Genomic DNA, 25300 nt, shown 5'->3' on the forward strand with positions numbered 1-25300 from the left:
TACCATTCCCACACTGTGGTCCTTACCACTTGTTTTCTAGACATCCATTCACTTCCCAACTGAAAGCCTGAGATCTGTTCTCCAAGGATAAATCTTTATTTAAAGGGATTTGATTTTAGCCAGGTAGCCCTCCACTGATAATTCTTCTTTATGTATTTTATATAAAGTCACACAACTGATTTTTTAATTTTATTTGCAGAAATTCATGCAAGGGGTTCAATTTCTCCTTCACACATTCCCTTTCTGTTAAGCTATCTGAAAACACACGGAGTCTGCTCCTGAACTGCAAAGAAAATCATCCTCACCACAATGAGCAGGGATCATTTCTTTTCTTTTTTTTTTTTTAAACATCTTTATTGGAGTATAATTGCTTTACAATGGTGTGTTAGTTTCTGCTTTATAACAAAGTGAATCAGCTATACGTATACATATATCCCCATATCCCCTCCCTCTTGCTTCTCTCTCCCACCCTCCTTATCCCACCCCTCTAGGTGGTCACAAAAAACCGAGCTGATCTCCCCGTGCTATGTGGCTGCATCCCACTAGCTATCTATTTTACATTTGGTAGTGTATATATGTCCATGCCACTCTCTCACTTCGTCCCAGCTTACCCTTCCCCCTCCCCGTGTCCTCAAGTCCATTCTCTACGTCTGTGTCTTTATTCCTGTCCTGCCCCTAGGTTCTTCAGAACCTTTTTTTTTTTTTCAGATTCCATATATATGTGTTAGCATACGGTATTTGTTTTTCTCTTTCTGACTAACTTCACACTGTATAACAGACTCTAGGTCCATCCACCTCACTACAAATAACTCAATTTTGTTTCTTTTTATGGCTGAGTAATATTCCATTGTATATATGTGCCACATCTTCTTTATCCATTCATCTGTTGATGGACACTTCGGTTGCTTTCACGTCCTGGCTATTGTAAATAGAGCTTCAATGAACATTGTGGTACATGACTCTTTTTGAAGTATGGTTTTCTCAGGGTATATGCCCAGTAGTGGGATTGCTGGGTCATATGGTAGTTCTATTTTTAGTTTTTTAAGGAACCTCCATACTGTTCTCCATAGTGGCTGTATCAATTTACATTCCCACCAACAGTGCAGGAGGGTTCCCTTTTCTCCACACCCTCTCTAGCATTTACTGTTTGTAGATTTTTTGATGGCCATTCTGACTGGTGTGAGGTGATACCTCATTGTAGTTTTGATTTGCATTTCTCTAATGATTAGTGATGTTGAGCATTCTTTTTTTTTTTTTTTTTTGTGGTACGTGGGCCTCTCACTGTTGTGGCCTCTCACGTTGCGGAGCACAGGCTCCATACGCGCAGGCTCAGCGGCCATGGCTCACGGGCCCAGCTGCTCCACGGCATGTGGGATCTTCCCAGACCGGGGCACGAACCCGCGTCCCCTGCATTGGCAGGCGGACTCTCAGCCACTGCGCCACCAGGGAAGCCCGAGCATTCTTTCATGTGTTTGTTGGCTATCTGTATATCTTCTTTGGAAAAATGTCTATTTAGGTATTCTTCCCATTTTTGGATTCGGTTGTTTGTTTTTTTGATATTGAGCTGCATGAGCTGCTTGTAAATTTTGGAGATTAATCCTTTGTCAGTTGCTTCATTTGCAAATATTTTCTCCCATTCTGAGGGTTGTCTTTTCATCTTGTTTATGGTTTCCTTTGCTGTGCAAAAGCTTTTAAGTTTCATTAGGTCCCATTTGTTTATTTTTGTTTTTATTTCCATTTCTCTGGGAGGTGGGTCAAAAAGAATCTTGCTGTGATGTATGTCATAGAGTGTTCGGCCTATGTTTTCCTCTAAGAGTTTTATAGTGACTGGCCTTACATTTAGGTCTTTAATCCATTTTGAGTTTATATTTGTGTATGGTGTTAGGGAGTGTTCTAATTTCATTCCTTTACATGTAGCTGTCCAGTTTTCCCAGCACCACTTATGGAAGAGGCTATCTTTCTCCATTGTATGTTCTTGCCTACTTTGTCATATATTAGGTGACCATATGTGCGTGAGTTTATCTCTGGGCTTTCTATCCTGTTCCATTGATCTATATTTCTGTTTTTGTGTCAGTACCATACTGTCTTGATTACTGTAGCTTTGTAGTATATTCTGAAGTCAGGGAGCCTGATTCCTCCAGCTCCATTTTTCCTTCTCAAGATTGCTTTGGCTATTCCTGGTGTTTTGTGTTTCCATACAACTTGTGAAATTTTTTGTTCTAGTTCTGTGAAAAATGCCATTGGTTGTTTGATAGGGATTGCATTGAATCTATAGATTGCTTTGGGTAGTATAGTCATTTTCACAATGTTGATTCTTCCAATCCAAGAACATGGTATATCTCTCCATCTGTTTGTATCATCTTTAATTTCTTCCATCAGTGTCTTATAGTTTTCTGCATAGAGGTCTTTTGTCTCCTTAGGTAGGTTTATTCCTAGGTATTTTATTCTTTTTGTTGCAGTGGTAAATGGGAGTGTTTCCTTAATTTCTCTTTCAGATTTTTCATCATTAGTTTATAGGTATGCAAGAGATTTCTGTGTGTTAATATTGTATCCTGCTACTTTACCAAATTCATTGATTAGCTCTAGTAGTTTTCTGGTAGCATCTTTAGGATTCTCTATGTATAGTATCATGTAATCTGCAAACAGTAACAGCTTTACTTCTTCTTTTCCCATTTGTATTCCTTTTATTTCTTTTTCTTCTCTGATTGCTGTGGATAAAACTTCCAAAACTATGTTCAGTAATAATGGTGAGAGGGGACAACCTTGTCTTCCTACTGATCTTAGTGGGAATGGTTTCAGTTTTTCACCATTGAGAATGATGTTGGCTGTGGGTTTGTCATATACGGCCTTTATTATGTAGAGGTAAGTTCCCTCTATGCCTACTTTCTGGAGGGTTTTTATCATAAATGGGTGCTGAATTTTCTCAAAAGCTTTTTCTGCATCTATTGAGGTGATCATATGGTTTTTCTCCTTCCATTTGTTAATATGGTGTATCACATTGATTGATTTCCACATATTGAAGAATCCTTGCATTCCTGGGATAAACCCTACTTGATCATGGTGTATGATCCTCTTAATGTGCTGTTGGATTGTTTGCTAGTATTTTGTTGAGGATTTTTGCCTCTATATTCATCAGTGATATTGGTCTGTAGTTTTCTTTTGTGACATCTTTGTCTGGTTTTGGTATCAGAGTGATGGTGGGTCGTAGAATGAGTTTGGGAGTGTTTCTCTCTCTGCTATATTTTCGAAGAGTTGGAGAAGGTTAGGTGTTAGCTCTTCTCTAAATGTTTGTTGGAATTCGCCTGTGAAGCCATCTCATCCTGGGCTTTTGTTTGTTGGAAGATTTTAAATCACAGTCTCAATTTCAGTCCTTGTGAATGGTCTGTTCATATTTTCTGTTTCTTCCTGGTTCAGTCTCAGAAGGTTGTGCTTTTCTAAAAATTTGTCCATTTCTTCCAGGTTGTCCATTTTATTGGCATATAGTTGCTTGTAGTAATCTCTCATGATCCTTTGTATTTCTGCAGTGTCACTTGTTACTTCTCCTTTTTCATTTTTAATTCTATTGTTTTGAGTCTTTTCCCTTTTTTGTTGATGAGTCTGGCTAATGGTTTATCAATTTTGTTTATCGTCTCAACGAACCAGCTTTTAGTTTTATTGACCTTTGCAATCGTTTCCTTCATTTCTTTTTCATTTACAACTGATCTGATCTTTATGATTTCTTTCCTTCTGCCAACTTGGGGTTTTTTGTTCTTCTTTCTCTGATTGCTTTAGGTGTAAGGTTAGGTTGTTTTTTTGAGATGTTTCTTGCTTCTTGAGTTAGGATTGTATTGCTATAAACTTGCCTCTTTGAACTGCTTTTGCTGCATCCCATAGGTTTTGGGTTGTTGTGTTTGCATTGTCATTTGTTTCTAGGTATTTTTTGATTTTCTGTTTTTATTTCTTCAGTGATCTCTTGGTTATTAAGTAGTGTATTGTTTAGCCTCCATGTGTTTGTATTTTTTACAGATTTTTTCCTGTAATTGATATCTTGTCTCATAGCGCTGTGGTCAGAGAAGATACTTGATACAATTTCAATTTTCTTAAATTTACCAAGGCGTGATGTGTGACCCAAGATATGATCTGTCCTGGAGACTGTTCCCTCAGCACTTGAGGAGAAAGTGTATTCTGGTTTTTTTGGATGAAATGTCCTATAAATATCAATTAAGTCCATCTTGTTTAATGTACCATTTAAAGCTTGTGTTTCCTTATTTATTTTCATTTTGGATGATCTGTCCATTGGTGAAGGTGGGGTGTTAAAGTCCCCTACTATGATTGTGTTACTGTCGATTTCCCCTTTTATGGCTGTTAGCATTTGCCTTGTGTATTGAGGTGCTCCTATGTTGGGTACATAAATATTTAGGATTGTTATAACTTCTTCTTGGATTAATCCCTTGATCATTATGTAGTGTCCTTTTTTGTCTCTTGTAATAGTCTTTATTTTAAAGTCTATTTTGTCTGATATGAGAATTGCTACTCCAGCTTTCTTTTGATTCCCTTTTGCATGGAATATCTTTTTCCATCCCCTCACTTTCCGTCTGTATGTGTCCGTAGGTCTGAAGTGGGTCTCTACAGACAGCATATTTATGGGTCTTGTTTTTGTATCCATTCAACCATTTTATGTCTTTTGGTGGGAGCATTTTAATCCATTTACATTTAAGGTAATTATCGATATGTATGTTCCTATTACCATTTTCTTAATTGTTCTTTTCTTTTTATTGAACCTCTTTTTGATATGTTGCAGTTAACACTTTTGCAAATTAGGGAGTTAATATGAGTAGGGATATTTTCTCACATTTCTTTCCCAGGGAGTATCCTTGGTCCTCACACTGTGGACCTATTTTCTTCTTTTGCAACATTTGTTCTCTGCTTCAAAGTTCTGTCATTTAACTATATAGTTTCCCCCTTTCAATTCTTTTTGTTGCCTTTTTGCATCTCTTCTGTGTAACACTGTTCCTGATGTTTTGGCCTTTGCTTCTATTGACCAACACTGTGGTTGACTATTTTAACCAAAATCATTGATCCTAGTCTTACCCACTCCCCAGTTACCAGGGATCCCCTGATTGGGACATTTTTATAAATCATTTCTCAGGGTCTATGCCAAGAGAGCACAATGTAGCTAAAATTGTAGACTTGAATCACTTATAAGACAACCATGACAAAGCAAGAGAATGAGGCAAGCGGGGAACCCTTTAAGTATGTGTTACCTGCCACTCACTACTCACATCTTCATGGTTTTCACCTGAGCCTGATAATGAAAGGCCTGGAGTGGGCATTCTGTGTCAGTTGCAGACCACAGTGATTCCAGACTCAGGGCTATATTGTACTATATTGAGCCTGCCATTATACTCTAGAAAACTCTCTTTCTATGGAGCAGCCCCAACTGAGTTAACAATTGTTTGTGAAGGGGAAAATATGTGTCAGTTTATATCACCACTCTATGTTGGAACAGTGTATGTCCATGTACATTATGGAAATAGAGTAGGAACTTTTCTTTTTTGCAAATGGCCACTATTTAATCTTTTAAGGACATCGGGTACTTCTGATGATGTGGAAAGTGTCAGAAAAGACACACTGGTTAGTTTTCAACATCAAATGAAAATAGAATCATCATAAAGGTTTTTCAAACTGCTCACTCATCTCTTTGGTAATTTACCTTTTTCCTTGGTACATTAGGTCAAATGCCTCATTAACTTTGTCAAAAGCAAGGGTATGGGACACCAATGCATCCAGATCGAATTTCTAATTCTTGTAGTCAGCAGCCAGCTTTGGGACAGAATCGATACCTTTCCAGACTGTAATTGGCCAAAATGCCAAATAAAGACATGGTGCTTGACATGAAAAGGTAGTTTAACCAGTGTTTGTCAAATGAATGAAATTATCAGGTCAGATTTGGGTTGCTTCAAATAGGTTATCTCCCTGCCATCTTTAATTTTTTGTACTTTTATCTGTTAAATTTTTTTTCTTCAAAAGAAAAATTCAAGATTATTTTCTATTTCTACATAAGGAAGTATCTCAATTTGATCACCGTCTACCTTTTGTTCCCCTATGTTGGTCCATTTTAATGCAAACTGAATTTCAATTTGCAAATTATAGTTATCCTTCTATAAAGAAACTCTGTTTACTTTCAAGTAGCTAATAGAATAAACAGCTTTCATGTAGTCTTCAGGTATATTCTAGGCACTCAATATTTAAAAAATAAATTATTTTCCTTTCCTTTCAATAATCCTAATTATGATGATTTGAGTACTACTATGAAGAAAATTAAAAGAAAAAAATAACTGACCACCAAAGCTTGTTCCATTTAGAGTACGGCCCATTATTAGCTCCACTGCAGAAACATTCAATCTGTTGTCACCAACGTTTACTCCAATGATGTACGTACTCCCCGACCTACTGTTATGCTGTCAAGGGCTGCTCTCTGGAAGGTCAAACAAAAAGATTAGCTGAGTAAGATAAGTAGAACATGAACTCCAATGTGGGTTTGTACAATAGTTTAGGGAAAATTTACACAACTCTGCATACAAGATAATGGGATTCCAGCTAATAAGGTTGTAATATTGTAGATTGAGACTTGAGGCACCAGTGTTCTATTTCAGATAGAACATCCAATAAAATTTTGAATGTCATCAAAAAAGATATTGAAAATAAACAAAACATATTTTACTCTGTTTAATACCACACTTATGCCGAACCTAGAATATATCTCATTGTATATCAAGAAAAATATACATACATGAAGGTAAAGATCTATAGAAGATATTATAAACTCTAGTCAACAAGTTTTTGACCAGGTACAATGGTATATATGAAGATATTTGCAATTCCAGGAACATAGGATCAAAATTAAGTCACGAACAGAGGGCGAATGAGTATTCACTAGAGTCTAAAAATGAGGCATATAACTGTAAACTTAGCAGATCTCAATGTAGGATAATTTAAAAGAAATGCTATTTAAAACAGAAGGCAAAACAGTTAAACAGAAAATAACAGTGGCTGCTGCTCATCAAACATTTCATCTGCTTCCCTATATTTTTTAGCTCTCTTGCAGTTAAGTAGAGTCATGTGACTAGTTCTGGGCTACGGGCAGGAGTGACGTGTGCCATTTCCTAGCCCAAATAAAAAAGCCAGTGTACAACCCGTCAGCTGTCCCTTCTGATCTAACAACCAAGAGGACCTCATGTCGAGATTGTAAAGCCACAAATTTGAACTTCCTTCATTGCTGAGTCACCACATGGAAGGCAGGGGCCCAGGGGATTTGCATTGATCTTTGCATGAGAGAAAGAGAAAATATTACCTTAACCTACTGCAGGTTTGGAGTTAATATAAAAATGCCAAGATTGAAAATGTAAATAAGTTTAAGAAAGATATAAACTTGTGGATGGCCATTCCACATAGAAGCCCTATGTTATAGTTGAACATTTAAAATCTTTTGAGACTAATATTATACAAGAAAAATATAAACTTGCCCCATATCGTTTGCCATAGCCAGTGGTTAACTTGGTTCTCACCTGTTGAGGCAACTTTTACTTCTACAGAACTCCCAATAGGAATACCATTCCTGTTCATCACTGATCATTATATGAAAGAAGCAATCTGAAGTACAGTAAATTCTTTCCCTCTTCTCTCTGTCTGTCTTACTGGGGATGGACAATGCAATGACCTAGAACTTTTAGAATGTGTTTTGAAATCTTTATTTGAATATGTGTTTATTTATAGTTTTGAGAATTTCTAACATTTCTAAATAGCAGCTCTAGATCAGCCTCTTATTTTGGTTAGGTTGCCTTTGTTTCCTTGGCACTGAACAACTCTAAGTAATCTGATAAAAAAGAATATTTGGATGGCAAAGCTGAGGACCAAGCCTCACCAAGGCGTTTTAGGTGTTTCACATGAACCTGGCTTTATTCATTCATTTGCTGAAAAATCAGTAGAGAATAAGGCAATTTAAATTTTTGACTCTGGAGCCAGACTGCCTAGGTTCAAAATCTAGCTCCAAGACTTATATCTGTGTGGTCTTTGAATAAATTACTGTGACTCATTGCATTCCTCTCTCATCCTCTGTAGAAGTAGCTATTATTCTGAATGTGGCATTTATCATTCCCTTAACTACATACACATGAACCATAAACAATATATGGTATTGTTATTGTATATGACTAAATTTATCTGTGAGAAACTTGCTTCTTTCCCTTAACATTATATGTGTGAGATTATTCTATGTTGATACATTTAGAGCAAGTTTAGCCATTCTCATTGTTATATAGTAATTCCATTGTGTTACTACATAGCAATTTGTTAATCTATTTCTTATTGAAGGACATTTACCCTATTTTCAATTGCTTGTTATTACAATGTTGCAATGATCATTATCGTGCATGTCTGTTTGGGTGATTTTACAAGTTTCTTGTACACATCTAGAATTGGTGGGTACAAAGTATCCACATCTTCAACTCCATTTAGGTATGCCAATGTACTGCCCAAAATATTTGTAACAATTTATACTCTTACTAATAGTTTATAGAGCTTACTTGATTTTTCCACAAAAATTTGTGCGTGAACTCAGACAGAACTTACATTTTCCACATTGAGGTGTGTAGAGTGGAATTACTTGGTCACCTAGAAAAAAAGACCATGTGTTAGATGATGTGTACTTATAGTTTCTACCAGGTGAATTGGTGGAAAACACCATTCTTTATGGTATACATTTTATGTTCAGTAGGAAGTATAGGTGGCTACAGTATTTTATTAACCTACAAGATTGCTGATTCTCCCAAGTATTGTATATACTGTCTTTTTTCTTTTTCATTTTTTCTCTGCTGGGCAGTCAAGCAACACATCTGTATTATACCACCAGGTGCAGAGTCCTTTATGAGACTCTGCTGTCATTGCAACACTCTGCATTATGACTATTATTTATTACATAATGACTTTATTTATTACATTTCTAAACATCCTGCATGGAACAGAACATCCTTATATAATAGGGGAGGTGGGCAATAGGCTAGATGTGGAGAGTAAACTATATATCATCTTCAAGTTTCATCATTTAGTTCACTCTCAAATTCCACATTTTCTGCTTTTTATTCAATTTCAATAATGATTTCTATCCTCTGATGACCAAGGTCCAATAATGATGATTAATGTTTGTTCAACATTTAGTACGTGTCAGCCACCATTCTAACTGCTTGCATGTATTATCTCATTTAATTCTCAGGACAACCCTTTGAGATGGGTACTGTTATTGTCCCCATGTTAGAAAATGGAAATCTGAGCTGAGTCACAGAAAAGTGACTTAACTGGTTAAGGTCACACAGCCAGTAAGTGGTAGAGCTGGGACTACATTGGCCAGACTTGTTTGTGGATGCCAAATTTTGGAGAGCAATTTGTTTCTATAATCTTGTTTTGAATGGAAAGATACTAATATACTTCTCAGTTTGGAGCATCCTCATTAAAGGAAGAAAGAATGATACAGTTCATCCTGTCTGATAAGTGACAATTGCATGGCTCATATTGCAGTATTTGATGGATCTGTTACAAAATGTAAAGTAAATAATTCGACTATTGGCATGCTTCATATACATGTTTATCTTACAAACTTCCAAGAAGACATTTAAGCTAACATTGACATATGCATAATATTTCTCGCTTAAGCTACCTATAAGTCATCATTCTTTAAATTCTTTATAATATTAAAATAGTTTTCTGTTTTATTTAGAGGAGGTTTAAATTGTCATCTGTTCCCCCTTGGAAGCTCAGTGTAAGCTCACCTTGTAGCTTTGCATCATAGGACAGTTTCACAGTGCTATATGTAAATAAAGTGACCGTATTTCCCAGATTTTATTAGACAGTTCTTTTGTTTTTCATTTCCCAGACCAGGGATCAAACTTGCACCCCCTGCAGTGGAAGTGCGGAGTCTTAACCACTGGACTGCCAGGGAAGTCCCTAGGCAGCGCTGATTGGAAATATTGTGTCTCATTGCTAGACTCCGATAGACTGTGTGTTTCAGTTTTGCTTTGGAAAAGATGGACCCCTTATGTAAACAGAGATCAGTTATAGCATGCAAAGCCAGGACTGTATCAGGAATTATCCCTGAAATATCCTGACATTTCCATTTAGTTGGAATCAGAAATTAAAATACCTGGTTTGAAGTTGGTCACTCCTGGCGCAACACTTTCCACAATTCCTGCAGCCTCATGGCCAAGGATCACTGGGAAAAAAGCCCCCTCAAATTGAGGATGGATGACATGGGCATCAGTATGGCACAAGGTGGTGGCGATTATCTACAAAGCAACCGCAGACTTGAGTCCTGTTTCTGTAATTATATCATTGGGGTAGTTAGGAGGATAATTTAGGCCCAATGACACCTTGAAACTTAACAACACTCATTGAGCTCAATAAAAGAATTGTATTTTGAAAAAAAAAAGAACAATTAAAAATATGTTACGGGGCTTCCCTGGTGGTGCAGTGGTTGAGGGTCCGCCTGCTGATGCAGGGGACATGGGTTTGTGCCCCAGTCTGGGAAGATCCCATATACCGCGGAGCAGCTGGGCCCGTGATCCATGGCCGCTGAGCCTGCGCGTCCGGAGCCTGTGCTCCGCAACGGGAGAGGCCACAACGGTGAGAGGCCTGCGTACCCCCAAAAAAAAAAAAAGGTTACGATATATTCTTTCCTCTTAATGCATCTTTATTTTCTTCCTTTCACTGTCACTGAAAAATCACACAAAGAGAGAGAATTGGCAGTCACTGTCTCTAGGAGAGGAGAAATCAAAGGTAACAGGGAAAAGTTAAACTCTGTTAGAGGGAGTGGAGGGGGAACACAGGTTTCTAGGGCTTGTTCAAATTTTGTTGAAACTACATGAAATACAATAGAGGTAATAAAACTTTCATAGTTAAAAGAGAGCTATCAAATAAAGGATTGTCTTAATTAATTACGAAGTGTCCCAGTATTATTTTTCAGGATTCTGTTCGTGAGGATATCTCATTCATTCTCATGCATCAACTCTTACTGTGGTGATCCTGAGGAAAAACATAAGCCAGGTCAGCTGCGGAGAAAATGGAGAAATGGACTTAACTTGTTGCCTGTGATCCCTCTCTGCTCAGTGCCATGTCTTCTCCCTGCTGTCTCACTTCTGTGCCCTCCTCTGGGCACCCAGGACCCTTAGCATCAGATCTTGCCTTGCTTTGAACCAAACTCTCAATCTTTCTTTTAATAACACTTTTCAATAACTGGCAACTGGAAAACAAAAAGAAAACCTACCTAATTCTAATCTAAAAGGAATTCCTTTGTCTGATTCTTACAATTTACCCCTCCTGGGGATAATACCTGTTTTTAATGTGAACCTAAATATGTAATTCCCCCATAGTGAGAACTCCTGGGACTCCCAGATACACTACATAGGCTTGACCTGACCGAAGCCGAGTCTGCATTTGGTGTCTTGCCTGTCCCGCCCTGGGAAAGTCCACACACAACTGAATTCGAACTTCATGAGCCTTGAGGGGAGCTCCCTCAACCTCTTCAACGCTGAGGGGCTTGTTTGCTTTCCAGGCGATAGCTGCTTTGCATTTAATAACCTGAGAAAGAGGGAGAGGGGGAAAGGATAGGAGGGAGGGAGAGAGAAGGAGAGAGAAAGAAAGAATATCATGGAAAAAAAATGAACGAACGTGTTGATACTATTATTTCATGAAAGAGAGTTTTGGAGTTTGTGGCTGGATGTTATATATAATTATATTATTCTAAAGACAAGGGACCTTAATTGAAAATAGAAGTCAAATTCTACATTGTAGTCATTGCACTTTTAACTTTCGAAAAGAACAGGTGTATTAAAGTTTACCCTATTATAAAGCCTTGATTTTTTTCTCTCCAGAATAAAGAGGATAAATTTATAGGATTTGGGCAGGGTAGCTGGCCAGTATGTGTTTGTTGATCGAACGATTTGTTATCAGCTCTGCATTACCTGAATCCTTATTGCTAGAGCAGATGTGTTTTACATCTTCACTGCTCAAAATGTGGACCTCCCTGCCACCAGCAGTTATCGACATCACCTGAGAATTTGCTAGAGCTATAAGCCCTGTCCAAAATCCACTGAATCAAAATCTGTGTTTGAACAAGATCCCCATGTGATTCATATGCACATAAAAGTTTGAGAAGTGAGGCTTACATAATTATTAAATTTATCAGTAGAATATACATTAAATAAAAATTTTGTCCCTTTGAAAGAATTTGGGTAAAGATGTATGAAAAGAAATTAAGCATTAAAAATTTTATAATCCCCAGATTTAAAAACTTTTAGCCTCTTAAAATTATATTTTTAATTTAAATGTAAGTAACATTGAAGGAAAGTGGAAAGAAACAAACCTATACTCCTTCATTCTAGTGCTACTATTTTTACTTTTGGTATGATTTTCCCAGTCTTTTTCCACATGGATACATATTTTTTGATACCTGTTATGCAGTTTTGAATTGTATTTTAAATATCATGTCTTATAGATGCAACATGTGCTAATTATGGAAAGTTTCAAAATGAAAATATGAAAAAAGAAACAAAACCCATCTGTAATTTTATCTCCCACTTTAGGATTTTGAGGTAAATCATTTGAGTTTTTTTCACATGGGACCATATTGTATGTAATATTTTATAATCTACTTTTTTCTACTTATTAATATACAATGAATATTTTCCATATTCTCTAACATTATTTCTAATGAATACAAATTTTATTTTATGATTATGGCACAGTTACTCAAATGTCTCTTTTTTTTAGCCATTATAAATAATATTTAATTGACCACCTTTGTAGTAAGCATTTTGGCAAATTCACAGTTATTTCCTAGAGTAAATAACTAGCATGAGGGTCACTCATATCCTTTTGATCATCTTTATTTTGTCTTCTAGTTTTATTAAGATATAATTGATATACAGCTCTGTATAAGTTTAAGGAGTGTATAGAATAATGATTTGACTTAAATACATCATGAAATGATTACCACAATAAGTTTAGTGAACATCCATCATCTCATATAGACATAAAATTAAAGAAATAGAAAAAGAATGTTTTTCCTTGTGATGAGAACTCAGGATTTACTCACTTAACGACTTTCATATATAACATACAGCAGTGTTGGTTATATTTACCATGTTGTACATTACATCCCTACTACTTATTTGTCTTATAACTGGAAGTTTGTACCTTATGACTAACTTCATGCAATTCCTCCCTGCCCCGCCCTCCCACCTCTGGTAATTACTAAACCCAATCTCTTTTTCTATGAGTTCGTTTGTTTTTGAAGTATAATTGGCCTACAGCACTATGTTAGTTTCTGGCACACAACATAGTGATTCGCTAATTCCATACATTTCAAATGCTCATCATGAAAAGTCTAGTTATCATCTGTCACCATATAAAGGTACTAATTATTGACTATATTCCCTATGCTGTACATTTCATACTTGTGACTCGTTTATTTTATAACTGGTAGTTTGTATCCCTTAATTTCCCTCACTTATTTCTCTCATCTTCCCAGCTCCCCACCCCCACCCCCGGGCAATCACCTGTTCTCTGTATCTGTGATTTTGTTTCTGTTTTGTTATGTTTGTTCATCTGTTTTTGTTTTTTAGAGTCCACATATAAGTGAAATCATACAATATTTGTCTTTCTCTGTATGACTTATTTCACTTAGCTTAATACCCTCTAGGTCTACCGATGTTGTCACAAATGGCAAGATTTCATTCTTTTTTATGACTGAGTAATATTTCGTTGTGAGTGTGTATGTACATATGTGTATATATATATATTTTAAAATTTTATTCATTTTATTTTTGGCTGTGTTGGGTCTTCGCTGCTGAGCGTGGGCTTTTCTCTAGTTGCGGCGAGCGGGAGCTACTCTTTGTTGCGGTGCGGGGGCTTCTCATTGCAGTGGCTTCTCTTGTTGTGGAGCACGGGCTCTAGGCACGCGGGCTTCAGTAGTTGTGGCTCACGGGCTCTAGAGCACAGGCTCAGTAGTTGTGGCACACGGGCTTAGTTGCTCTGAGGCATGTGGGATCTTCCCAGACCAGGGCTTGAACCCGTGTCCCCTGCATTGGCAGGTGGATTCTTAACCACTGCACCACCAGGGAAGTACCTATATGAGTATATATATACCACGTCTTCTTTATCCATACATCTGTTGATGGGGACTTAGCTTTTGATCAACTTTAAACTGCTGCTTTCTGAGAGTAATTCCCAAGGACGCTTCTTTTAGCAAATGTATAAAGACACACACACACAAAACACGAATTGAACAAAGAAACAGTATATTTGCTTACTTTGCCCTTGGTGCGCATTTTCTTTGGGAAACTTGCCTTGGAAGTTTCTTTCTGATTTAAGAAGTTCTTCTTCTTCTATCCAGGGTGCTCTGTGTCCTGTGTAGAATTGTCGTTGAATAAATACCATTTCTGCTCTTCTATTCTCCAGTTACTTTCTCTCCTTTTTTGTTGCCGTAATCTGCAACTTTGCCCATCTCTCTCCACATCATCATTTGTGGTGTCATATTTCAGCTGCAAACCCTCATTGCTTCCAACTGCTATTTGGGGATTTCTGTTTACTTGTTTTTTTATTGCAAAATATAAGATAACAGAGAAAAGGTCATTAAACCTATTAGATAAGTTAACAAATAATTATAAAGTGAAGGACATTTCCACTGACCCAGAATCCCTCCTATATCCATCCGTCTCTTTCACAATCCTAATAATAATTTCCTTGCATTTCTTTTATGATTTATGCTTCTCTACACAATATAGTTTAGTTTTACTGATGAAAAGCTTTATACAAATGGAGTCATAGTGTATGTGTTCTTTCATGTCTTTTTATCCTCTCAACTCTATTTTTGTGAGATTCATCCACATTGCCTGTAGCTGTACTTTGTTTATTTTCATTACTGTGGAGTATTCCATTGTATGAATTGACCACATTTTTTTTTCATCCATTTTCTGTTTTGTGATGAATCAGAATTGCATAAAAAGTCTTTTCATGTATCCTTTTGTACTTGCGCTTTTCCTTAGGGAAAATTCAGGGCTTATATGCAGCTAATATACACTATTAAGGTGATGCCAATTGTTAAAATATTGAAATACTTCTGATCCTGTTGGTAAAAAGCCATAGTATTCTATTATCTCCTCCAGGCTTTAACTAATATTTTATTATTGAATATTTAAGTTGTTCTATTACACTTTTTAGAAGTATGATTTATACTCTGTTTCCACTTTCTCACCACCCACATTTCACTTCTTTACTTGTCTGGTTTCCATCTCTATCTTTAAATTGAAACTTTTTTGGAAAGTTGTTAGTGGCCTAATTTTTTTAAAAATGACCTTTAAAAAATTTCCATCTAGCATTTGATTTTCTAGGCTTTCTTATCATATTTTTATGATTTCTTTCCCTTTAATCCAAACTTTAGGCAGGAGTTTCCATTTGCTCCTAGACGTTTCTATTTTAATAGTGTTCATGTTCACAGAACAACCTCATCTTCTTTCACAGCTCCAGACTCCTTTCTTGGACTTCCCTGTTTTGACACTAGCATCTCCATTCTTTTTTTATTGTTCTGAAACCTCCCTTTACCTTGCTTTCTGCATTGTTTACAAGCTTTGTGTATTCTACCTGCCATGTGCCTTTCATTTCCTTCCTTCTGTTTTTATTATTACACTGTAGATAAGTGTAGTCACCTTCTTACTACTTGCTAACACTCACAGTAGCCTTTTTACTAGTTTTCCTATTTGCAGAGCTCCCTCTGCCAGTCAGTGTTTCAAAATGTTGTTAGATTAGTATTCTTAACAGCTTTTGTTGTATTATTCTCTTAGTCTAAAACCATTAAGAACTCTCTAATCCCTACTGAGCTCACTCTGGCATTCAAGACCATTTATCTACAACCCAACCTGTGTTTCAAACCTTATCTTCCAGGTTTCCCTATTTGTGGTCTCATATCAACCTAAGATAGACCTTTCTCCAATGCACTGTGTGCCTTCCTGCCTCCATGCTTTATTTGAACTGTTTCCCCTGATTAGAACACCTACTGCTGCCTGTTCTGCCTACTAAACTAACATATTCTTAAGGTCTATTTTCTGATACCTATCTTGCCATTTCCAGCTCTTATATCCAGGATGATCTTTACCATCTTTGAATCCCCACAGCACTCACTGTGTTTCCATCCCCTTACTCCTCACACATAGATAGCTACATGAAGCAAAACTTATTCTGTCTCATATCTATTATTTGTGTCCTTTTTTGACACCCCCGCTCCAACCTCCAGCCTCCTTACAATAATGATTGTATTTACTTTCATTTTGTATCCTGCAGAGAGCACTTCATAGTCCTGAAAGATACTAAGTGCTTAATAAATGATGGTCAAATTGAGTACCTTGGAAACAATACGCATTAACATTCTTCTGAATGCTTGGTATGTGCCTTCTTTCTGCCTTTCTTTCTGTGGTGCATTTTGATGAGCTTCTTTAAAGATAGGGGCTGTCTTTTATTTTCTTTCATAAACAACCTGCTAAGAAGTGTTTTGAGAGAAAGCTGGAGAAGAGATTTCAGAATGGTGGAACCCTGGGCTTTTGAATGTGAGGGTGTCTCCTAATGCTAAAAATAAGGTCATGGAGTCTTTCCATGAGAATGGCTTTACCTTTTCTGACTGTTGATTTTCAGGCTTGTAGTTGTTCTTAAAATTCCCAATGTTATATATGTTTAAAGGTATAATTTCCCACCCATTGAATTAGTATATACAGTATTTTAAATAATAATTCATTATTCTCAGTATAAATACCCAAACAACATATTTGGGACCCATGGTGCTTCAAACTGAATTCATTGTGTTTCTGCACAAACTAGATCATCTTGTTTTTAACTGCATGTTTCCTTTATTTCCTATATCCAATTACACATTTCTTTGATTCTAAAGCACTTTTTTTACAAGTTAAAATCTCTGATATCAGTTGCTTCTTGCCATCTTTGGGATTTTATAGTTTAATTGGCTGTATTTTTCTTTCTTAGCGGTATATAAAATTATGGTGTATCATTTTTTTATTAAAATTTTTTTTTAAATTTATTTTATTTTTTATTTATTTTTGGCTGCGTTGGGTCTTGGTTGCTGCGCATGGGCTTTCTCTAGTTGTGGTGAGTGGGCTTCTCATTGCAGTGGCTTCTCTTGTTGCGGAGCACGGGCTCTAGGCGTGTGGGCTTCAGTAGTTGTGGCTCGTGGGCTCTAGAGTGCAGGCTCAGTAGTTGTGGCGCGTGAGCTTAGTTGCTCTGCAGCATGTGGGATCTTCCTGGACCAGGGCTTGAACCCATGTTCCTTGCATTGGCAGGTAGATTCCCAACCACTGTGCCACCAGGGAAGCCCCTATGGTGTATCTTAAAATTGATGGTGTCTTAGTTCTGATGAAATATGTTAGTTGTAAAAACATGTAGATTGTAATTCCTTAAAATTTCCCTCATTTGTCTTTCTAGTCACATGACCACCATTGTACTTCTTTTCTTCACTATTTCTTTTTTGGTTTGTTTTGTTAAAAATTGAGATAAATTCACTTAGCATAAAATTCAATATTTTGACCATTTTAAAGTATACAGTTTAGTGACTGTTAAATATAGTCACAATATTATGCAACCATCACCAATGTTAATTTCCGAATATTTCTCTCACCCCAAAAAGAAACCCCATACTTCCCAATTTCTCCCTTTGCCTATCTTCTGGCAACCAGTAATCCACTTTCTGTCTCTGTGGATTTGCCTATGCTGGAAATTTTATTTAAATGGAATCATGTAGTGTATGGCCTTTTGTGTTTTCACTTATAACATTTTCAAGGTTCATCCATATTATAACATGCATCAGTACATCATTCCTTTTTATTGCCAAGTAATATTATATTGTATGAATATACCACAATTCGTTTATATTTTTTCAGTTAATGAATTTTTTTTTCACTTCTTGGCTATTATGAATAATGCTGCTATAAATATTCATGTGCAAATTTTTGTGTAGAAAACATATCTTTTCAATTCTTTTGAATATATAACTAGGAATGAAATTGCTAAATTGTGATAACTCTTTGTTTAACTTTTGAGGAACTGCCAAATTTTTCTACATGGTTGTACCATTTTACTTTTTTATTAGCAATGTATGAGGCTTCCATTTTCTCCACTCTTCATCAACACTTGCTATTCTCCTTTTTTTGTTCTTTCATTACAGCCATACTAGAAGGTGTGAAATGGTATTCTCACTGTTTTTTTTTTAAGTAGAAAACTTTATTTTTTAAAAAAATTGTACTATGTAAACTTTTCTGTAAATTAATTTGTCTTAATTACAGTTTCTCAACCTTAGAACAGCTGATATTTTAAACTGGATAACTCTCTGTTGGAGAGGCTGTTCTGTCTATTGTAGGATATTTGGCAGTATCCCTGGCCAGTCACACTCCCCGCTTCAGTGGTGACCATCTAAAGAGTCTCCAGGCATTGCCAGCTCTCCTCTGAGGGGTGAAATTACGCCTGGTTGAGTCCTCACTGTTTCTTTCATCTTTTTTTTTTTTTTTGCGGTACGCGGGCCTCTCACTGTTGTGGCCTCTCCCGTTGCAGAGCACAGGCTCCGGACGCGCAGGCTCAGCGGCCATGGCTCACGGGCCCAGCCGCTCCGCGGCATGTGGGATCTTCCTGGACTGGGGCACGAACCCGTGTCCCCTGCATCAGCAGGCGGACTCTCAACCACTGCGCCACCAGGGAAGCCCTGAGTCCTCACTGTTTCTTAAATGGTATTTCTCTCATAACTTCCTCATTGACCTTCTGGCCTCTTCCTTTTTCAGAATAGATTTCCAAAGGGAAGTTAAAGTCATATACTTTCCTATTAAAAAATCTTCAATGTTTCCATATCAAACCTGTCAAATTAGGCATGAATTTGTTATACTGGAACTCAAGGATTTTTAATCTATCTCTCCATACATTTTGCTTGCTAGTATTTCACTCCTTCACTACTGGGGCGTTAGGTTTCAACAAATCTGGAAAATTCAGCTGTCACTAGACTCTCTCTTATACTATCCTTTTACCTGCCTTTGTTAATTTTGTTTCCTATACCTCCACGTCCACAGGTGAAATTACTCCTTTTCATTCAGGGTTCATCTCAGAAATCTTCTTCCAAGTGAAGCCTCTCCTGATTCTTCCATCCTTCCATTATTTTCCTTCTTTTGAGCATCCAGAGAAATTGGTATGTTTTTTATATCATCCATCTTATTCTGCCTTGTAATCTGAAACACTGAGTTCTTTTCTTGACTTTCCTCCTTACTCATCTTGTGTCCCTGCAGTGCCTTACAAACTATTTAAAAATTATTAACTAATTTGAATTTGAAATTATTCAAATATTCACAGATAGCAGATTAACTTTTTGAGGTATAGTGTGCTGTGTGGTACTGAAATGGAGCAGGACCCTATGGTGCTTTCCCCCCATGTCCTCTGCCTGCCTTTTTCTGTGGAAAAGCTTTAGCCAAAGAATAAGTTTAATCAGAGAAGTGAGAAAATGCAGAAACAAAGAAAAACAGTCCAACAAGACTAAATACTAATAGTTTAGTCATTAAGCATAGTTAAGGACATTTAGTTTCTCCTCAAGGGTTATAGGTAATGTTCTGAGCCATATCCTGTGAGCTGTCTTATCCATACTGAAACCTCCACCAGGTGGAAGACGTTAAGTACATGATGACCAGACTGAAGCCATGACATAAGCTGCCACAATTCTGAGAATTGGCCTCAAAGAAATGGGAACAACCCTGGAACTAAAGATTAACTGTACTTAAAACAATCAAGATGATGCTGGTCAGACCACTGCTGACCAATTTCAAGATGACTTTCAGAGCTGGCTGTGCTGTTTCTGCATGTAGCCCCCTCCCTCCGTCTATAAAAGCTCTTGCCCACTGGTTGTCATTGGGGGTGGGGAGTTGCTCCCCCCTGCCCCCCGCCCTGGTTGCCAGCATCCAAAATAAAGCAAACTTTCCTCTCCATCAGCCTTGCCTCTTTATTGGCTTTTGAGTGGTGAGCAGCTGGACCCCACTTCTGGTTACAGTACTGTGTACTTGGGTTATGTATTAGGGAAAAGAGAATCACCCTGTCTTCAATCTAATCAGAGAAACAGGACTGACATATGAAACCTATAGAAATATGTATCCATGAATATAATAATTTTAAACCTGGCTTGAAAGGGAGGAATCAAGACTTCCCTGGTGGCCCAGTGGTTAGGAATCCACCGACCAATGCAAGAGACATGGGTTCCATCCCTGGTCTGGGAAGATCCCACATGTCGCAGGGCAGCTAAGCCTGTGCACCACAACTACTGAAGCCTGTGTGCTCTGGGGCCCACGTGACGCAATTACTGAGCCTGCATGCTGCAACTAAGGAAGCCCACGTGCCTAGAGCCCGTGCTCCACAAGAGAAGTCACCACAATGAAAATCCTGTGGACCGCAACGAAGAGTAGCCCCCGCTCGCCGCAACTAGAGAAAACCTGCACACAGCAATGAAGGCCCAGCGCAACCAAAAAAGAAAGGGAGGAATCGTGCTGATGAATTGGAAAAACGGTGGGTGGAATAAGAGCAGATTCCTGGAAGTTGACCTGAAACAGTAATTTAAAGGACAGTATTATTTGGGAGAGCTGGAGCACAATAGAAAAAAGACAGTTTCTGCAGTAAATCTAGTAAATTAAATTGTTTCAAGTTTAGCAAATGTCTTATTAGTTGATTATAATTATGTTCACCTGTGTTTCCAATGTCATCTGTTAAGTGGCTTAGAAATTCAATGACCCACGTTGTTAAGAGACTTTTGTTTTCCCAGAGGGGTTTTACAGAGCAGGCAGGGCTGAGGTGATGATTTTATAAAGATAGTTTAATTTTATGCCAGTGAGAGATACTAAATTAAGATACTAAAGTAATAACAACCAAATGACAGAGCATTTGCTGGTGGTGAAAGCAGTTTTGCCGTGAAAGGGTGACCTTGTCTGAGGGCAGTGAATCTGGCTAACAAGATGTGCGTGTGTGGCTGATCCCCTCTGATTCTTTTGCCAAGGGGAGATTGGGACACTCCCCAGGAGGAATGGGGGAGCTCTCCCAGCCCCAGACCACTGTTGCTCTGCACTGCTGCAGTTTTTCTCATAATGTTACAGTCAAGGCTATTGAATAAAAAGAAAGATACTTCTGAGATAGTTTGGGTTAAGACAGAAGAGTTACTCTCTGAGGTCAATGTGTTTTTTGAAAGCATATTAACTGTTTCATTTTTTTCTTGATTGAGGGTAGGGGTGGTGGTGGGATAGAATAATTAGAAAGTTGTAAAAATTACTGAAAATTAGTGATTTGTGTATTTCCAGAGATGATTACTCTTACACTTTAAGTTTATGTGATTCATCTTTTTAAAGTATATTTTGGAATACAGATTAATATATTCATACAGCATGTCATAAACCTCTGGCCCATGATTCTCTTAGTAATTTTTTTTTTTTTTTTTGCGGTACACAGGCCTCTCACTGTTGTGGCCTCTCCTGTTGCGGAGCACAGGCTCTGGACGCACAGGCTCAGCGGCCATGGCTCACGGGCCTAGCCGCTCCGCGGCATGTGGGATCTTCCCGGACCGGGGCACGAACCCGTGTCCCCTGCATCAGCAGGTGGACTCTCAACCACTGCGCCACCAGGGAAGCCCCTCTTAGTAATTTTAAAGTTCTAAAAAACAGGAACTTTCTTTGTCCAAGGATAAGATAGTTCCAAGAAAAGAGGCATAAAATTAAACTCATAGGTGACTGCACACTGTAATGCCAAATAGTTCATTTATCATAGGAGATATACAGGGCCTGTCAGAAATGCATTCCTTTCTGATCAGTAGGTCCATTTATGAAACTCAAATTAGAATTCAGAGTTCAGACAAGTCAGTTGGCTTTTGAGAACTCGAAAGAAAGTTGGGTTATTTTGAGTAGACTAAGTGGAGTTTAAATTATTTAAGACGTTTTTGGCAGAAAATGATAGAAATCTCTGACTCAAACTAGCTTCATGATATCATTATGGCTTTAATCAGATTTCCAGGGGCAGGACTGGCTCTGGAGTTGGTTGACTTAGCGGTTCAGTGATGTTAGTAAGAACCCCGATTTTATCTTATTCTCTGCTCTGCGGTCACTTGAATTCATCAAGGGCTGTTTCTCCTTTTGATGACAGTCCCTGATTGGTACTACATGCTTCCTTGTTCACATGAGATTGAGAGATGGGGAGAGGGAAGAAGGAAGAGGGAGAGAGAAGAAACTGGTTTGAATTTGATTACTAGATTTGCAGTTCCAGAAAAAAAAAATGTCATCTCACCCAGGGTGAGGTGGTCCTGAAAAACAAACAAAGCCAGATATAACCCATTTAAACTCATGGGAGATGATAAACTAATTAGGCCAACTCAAATCACATGCTCATTTCTAAGCCAATAACAATTGCAAGGGAAAATGTTAAAAACTGCTGTTAGGCTTAGTTTCATCATCTGGGAGAAGACTAATGTTGGGGAACCAAACAGTATCACAACCTGAATGAATGCTCTTTACTCTCTACTCTAGGTACATATTTACTTAAAGAAAATTAATGGCTTAAAGTCAAAACAATATCTCCCATGAATAGACATGGAAAAATATTGGCACCTTCTACTTTTATGATTTTCCTCTTCCATGTGTATATATTTCATGTGTGTATCAATTACACATGCTTCTCTCTGTTAGCCAGTAGGTTGAGTAACTGTGCTATGTCACTGTCATTTGTTCAACTCCTGTGGGTTAATTAGATTTTCTCTGTTCCAGGATTTTAGAGCAAATTGTTAAATTGCTAATGTTTGTCTCAAAGCATTACAAAGAGGATTGGATGAGAAAATATTAATAGATCAAAGTAAATATATTATGGCTAATGAGAAAAAAGATGGGTTTGCTTTGGTGCATATCACCTTACACAGATAAAGGGCTACTTGAAGTGTACTTTACTTTGTATTGCAAAGGCTATAGAATTATTTGGGAGTGTTTGGTTGCAGTATCTCACTTGAGCTGGCTTTTGGCCAGAGATTTATTTATAAATGTACAGGGACGTATCATGGAATCCCAAAGCAGAGGCATATTGGCCTCAGGAAGGAACTGGAACTAGGCACTAGACCTCCAGGAGAACTTCTCCATTTCTCTTCTCTGCTTCTTTCTGTGCATCTTCGTTCCTCTTGCTGCAGACTGGCTTTCTTTTGATTGCTGTTCATTTGGTTGAAATTATGATTACTGTTTCCCCAGGTCACATATTCCTAGGCCAGACTCTTAGAAAGAGCCTGAATCAGCACAATTTCTTTGGTCTAGATTCTCAATTTCCAGGGAGTTTTGTGACCACACCTGGTCCCATCAACAAGGATGACTCCTAGGATCTTAGAAATTTAAGGAAGAGGCAGAATCTAGTGAAGAGATGAACTAGATACATAATCTTGTAGATGTTCATTCTTTTAAGTTGACCTATAGTAAATTGCTCAAATAATTTTCATTCCTATATTTACATGGGGATAGGATTTCCCTTTCCATCACAAAATCAATTACTTAATTTTCTGTGTAGGGGTAAAGTACTGGACTGAGAGTCAGGAGACCTTGGATCAAGTCCTGACTCAACCATTTATTATGTACTCTTGAGCAAAAATTGTTACCCATGTGCCTAGATTTCATCATCTTTAAAGTGAAAGACTTGAACTAGATCTTGTCTTTTAAATATCCCTTCCAGTTCTAAAGCCAGGTAATTTAAGAAACTATGTTGGAAGAAGAAATGTTTCATCTGGTAGAACCAACCATCTGGGTAGAAATCCCAGATTCTTGGGTTGATACTACAAGAATCCTTACTTTCTGATCTTTTGTTATTTCAACAATTTGAAGCTGGAAAGAACATTTACATATTATAATGTAGTTAACATATCCAACTACGGAGCTGTTTTCATTTGAATTTTTCCACTCTTGGCATATTTTTAAACTTTAGACATTTATTTCCTTTTATAATTTCGTTCTGAAATCCCAAAATGTATACCACTGGTGTCTCTAATTAGAAATTTTTCTTTTTACGCTCCTTGGTTTTTCTTTGTTGTTGTCTATTATGGAGTTAGTTTCATTTGTAGCTTACAAATTGATATCCTAGCACTGGTTTCTGAACCCAAGCCTTGCATGGAGTTCATAAACCAGTCCTAAGAAATCAATTTAGAAATCCCAGTATGGGAAAGGCATCCAGTAGGAACCACCTATGCAAGGCCTGGGTTAATTAGTAAGGGTAACTATAAAACAGAAGTTTGATACCTAATCTACTTTTTATAGATTATTACAGAACTCGCAACGGTTCTATAAAACACTGTGACTATATGTAATTGCTGCTTCAGTTATATCCTCTCAAACTTGAAGAGGGAGCTCTTAATGAAATTTTGCTTAAGGTCACAAAATTTCTAGTAATGCCATTGATTTTTTTTTTAAACCTTGTTCTTTTAAAAAACATTTTTAAGTTACAGAAAAGTACCAAGGCCATAAAAGTCAAGGAAAGATGGAGGAGTTAAGAGACTAAAGAGACATGATAACTAAATGCAACTTGTGATTCCAAATTGGATCCTTTTGCTCTAAGGACATTATTGGGAGAGTTAAGAAACTCAAATAGAAATAGAAAACAAACTTAGTGTTACCAAGGGAGGAAGCGTGGAGGGATTGGGAGATTGGGATTGACATATACACACTGCTATATATAAAACAGATAACTAATAAGGACCTACTGTATAGCACCGGGAACTCTACTTAGTACTCTGTAATGACCTATACCGGAAAAGAATCTAAAAAAGAGTGGATACATGTCTATGTAAATGTATAACTGATTCACTTTGCTCTACAGCAGAAACTAACACAACATTGTAAATCAACTATACTCCAATAAAAATTAATTTAAAAAAAGAAATTAAAATAGGTCTGAGGATTAAATGGTCATAGAATATCAATATTAATTTCCTGATTTATATGTTTTTTACTGTAAGAATGTGTACAAAATATGCATTAAACTATTTGGGGGCTGTGGCATATTATATTGTCAACTTATTCTTGAATAGTTCAGAAAGATAAATTCTTTGTTCTGTACTTGCTACTTTTTTGTAAGTTGGGGTTGTTTCAAAATAGCAGATTTTTTCAGTCCATATTCTAGTTTTAACCATTCTCCAATAATGCCGTTTATGGCATGTTTTCCCCTATGAGTGCAAAATCCAGCCCAGGAT

General features: G+C 37.3%; 1 protein-coding gene across 1 annotated transcript; it reads right to left on the minus strand.

Annotated features, from left to right (window-relative positions):
• Positions 1-2464: 2464 nt before the first annotated feature.
• LOC308605780 (all-trans-retinol dehydrogenase [NAD(+)] ADH4-like) lies at positions 2465-14445 on the minus strand. Its single transcript, XM_081216050.1, is given in 7 exon segments — positions 2465-5778; positions 5782-5831; positions 6323-6429; positions 8565-8652; positions 10175-10316; positions 11506-11607; positions 14340-14445. Coding segments are annotated over 7 exon segments (597 nt in total). The 5' UTR covers positions 14358-14445; the 3' UTR covers positions 2465-5688.
• Between the last annotated feature and the right edge of the window lie 10855 nt (positions 14446-25300).

This window comes from Mesoplodon bidens, assembly GCF_964165515.1.
Source record: "Mesoplodon bidens genome assembly, chromosome: 1".
Taxonomy (NCBI): domain Eukaryota; kingdom Metazoa; phylum Chordata; class Mammalia; order Artiodactyla; family Ziphiidae; genus Mesoplodon; species Mesoplodon bidens.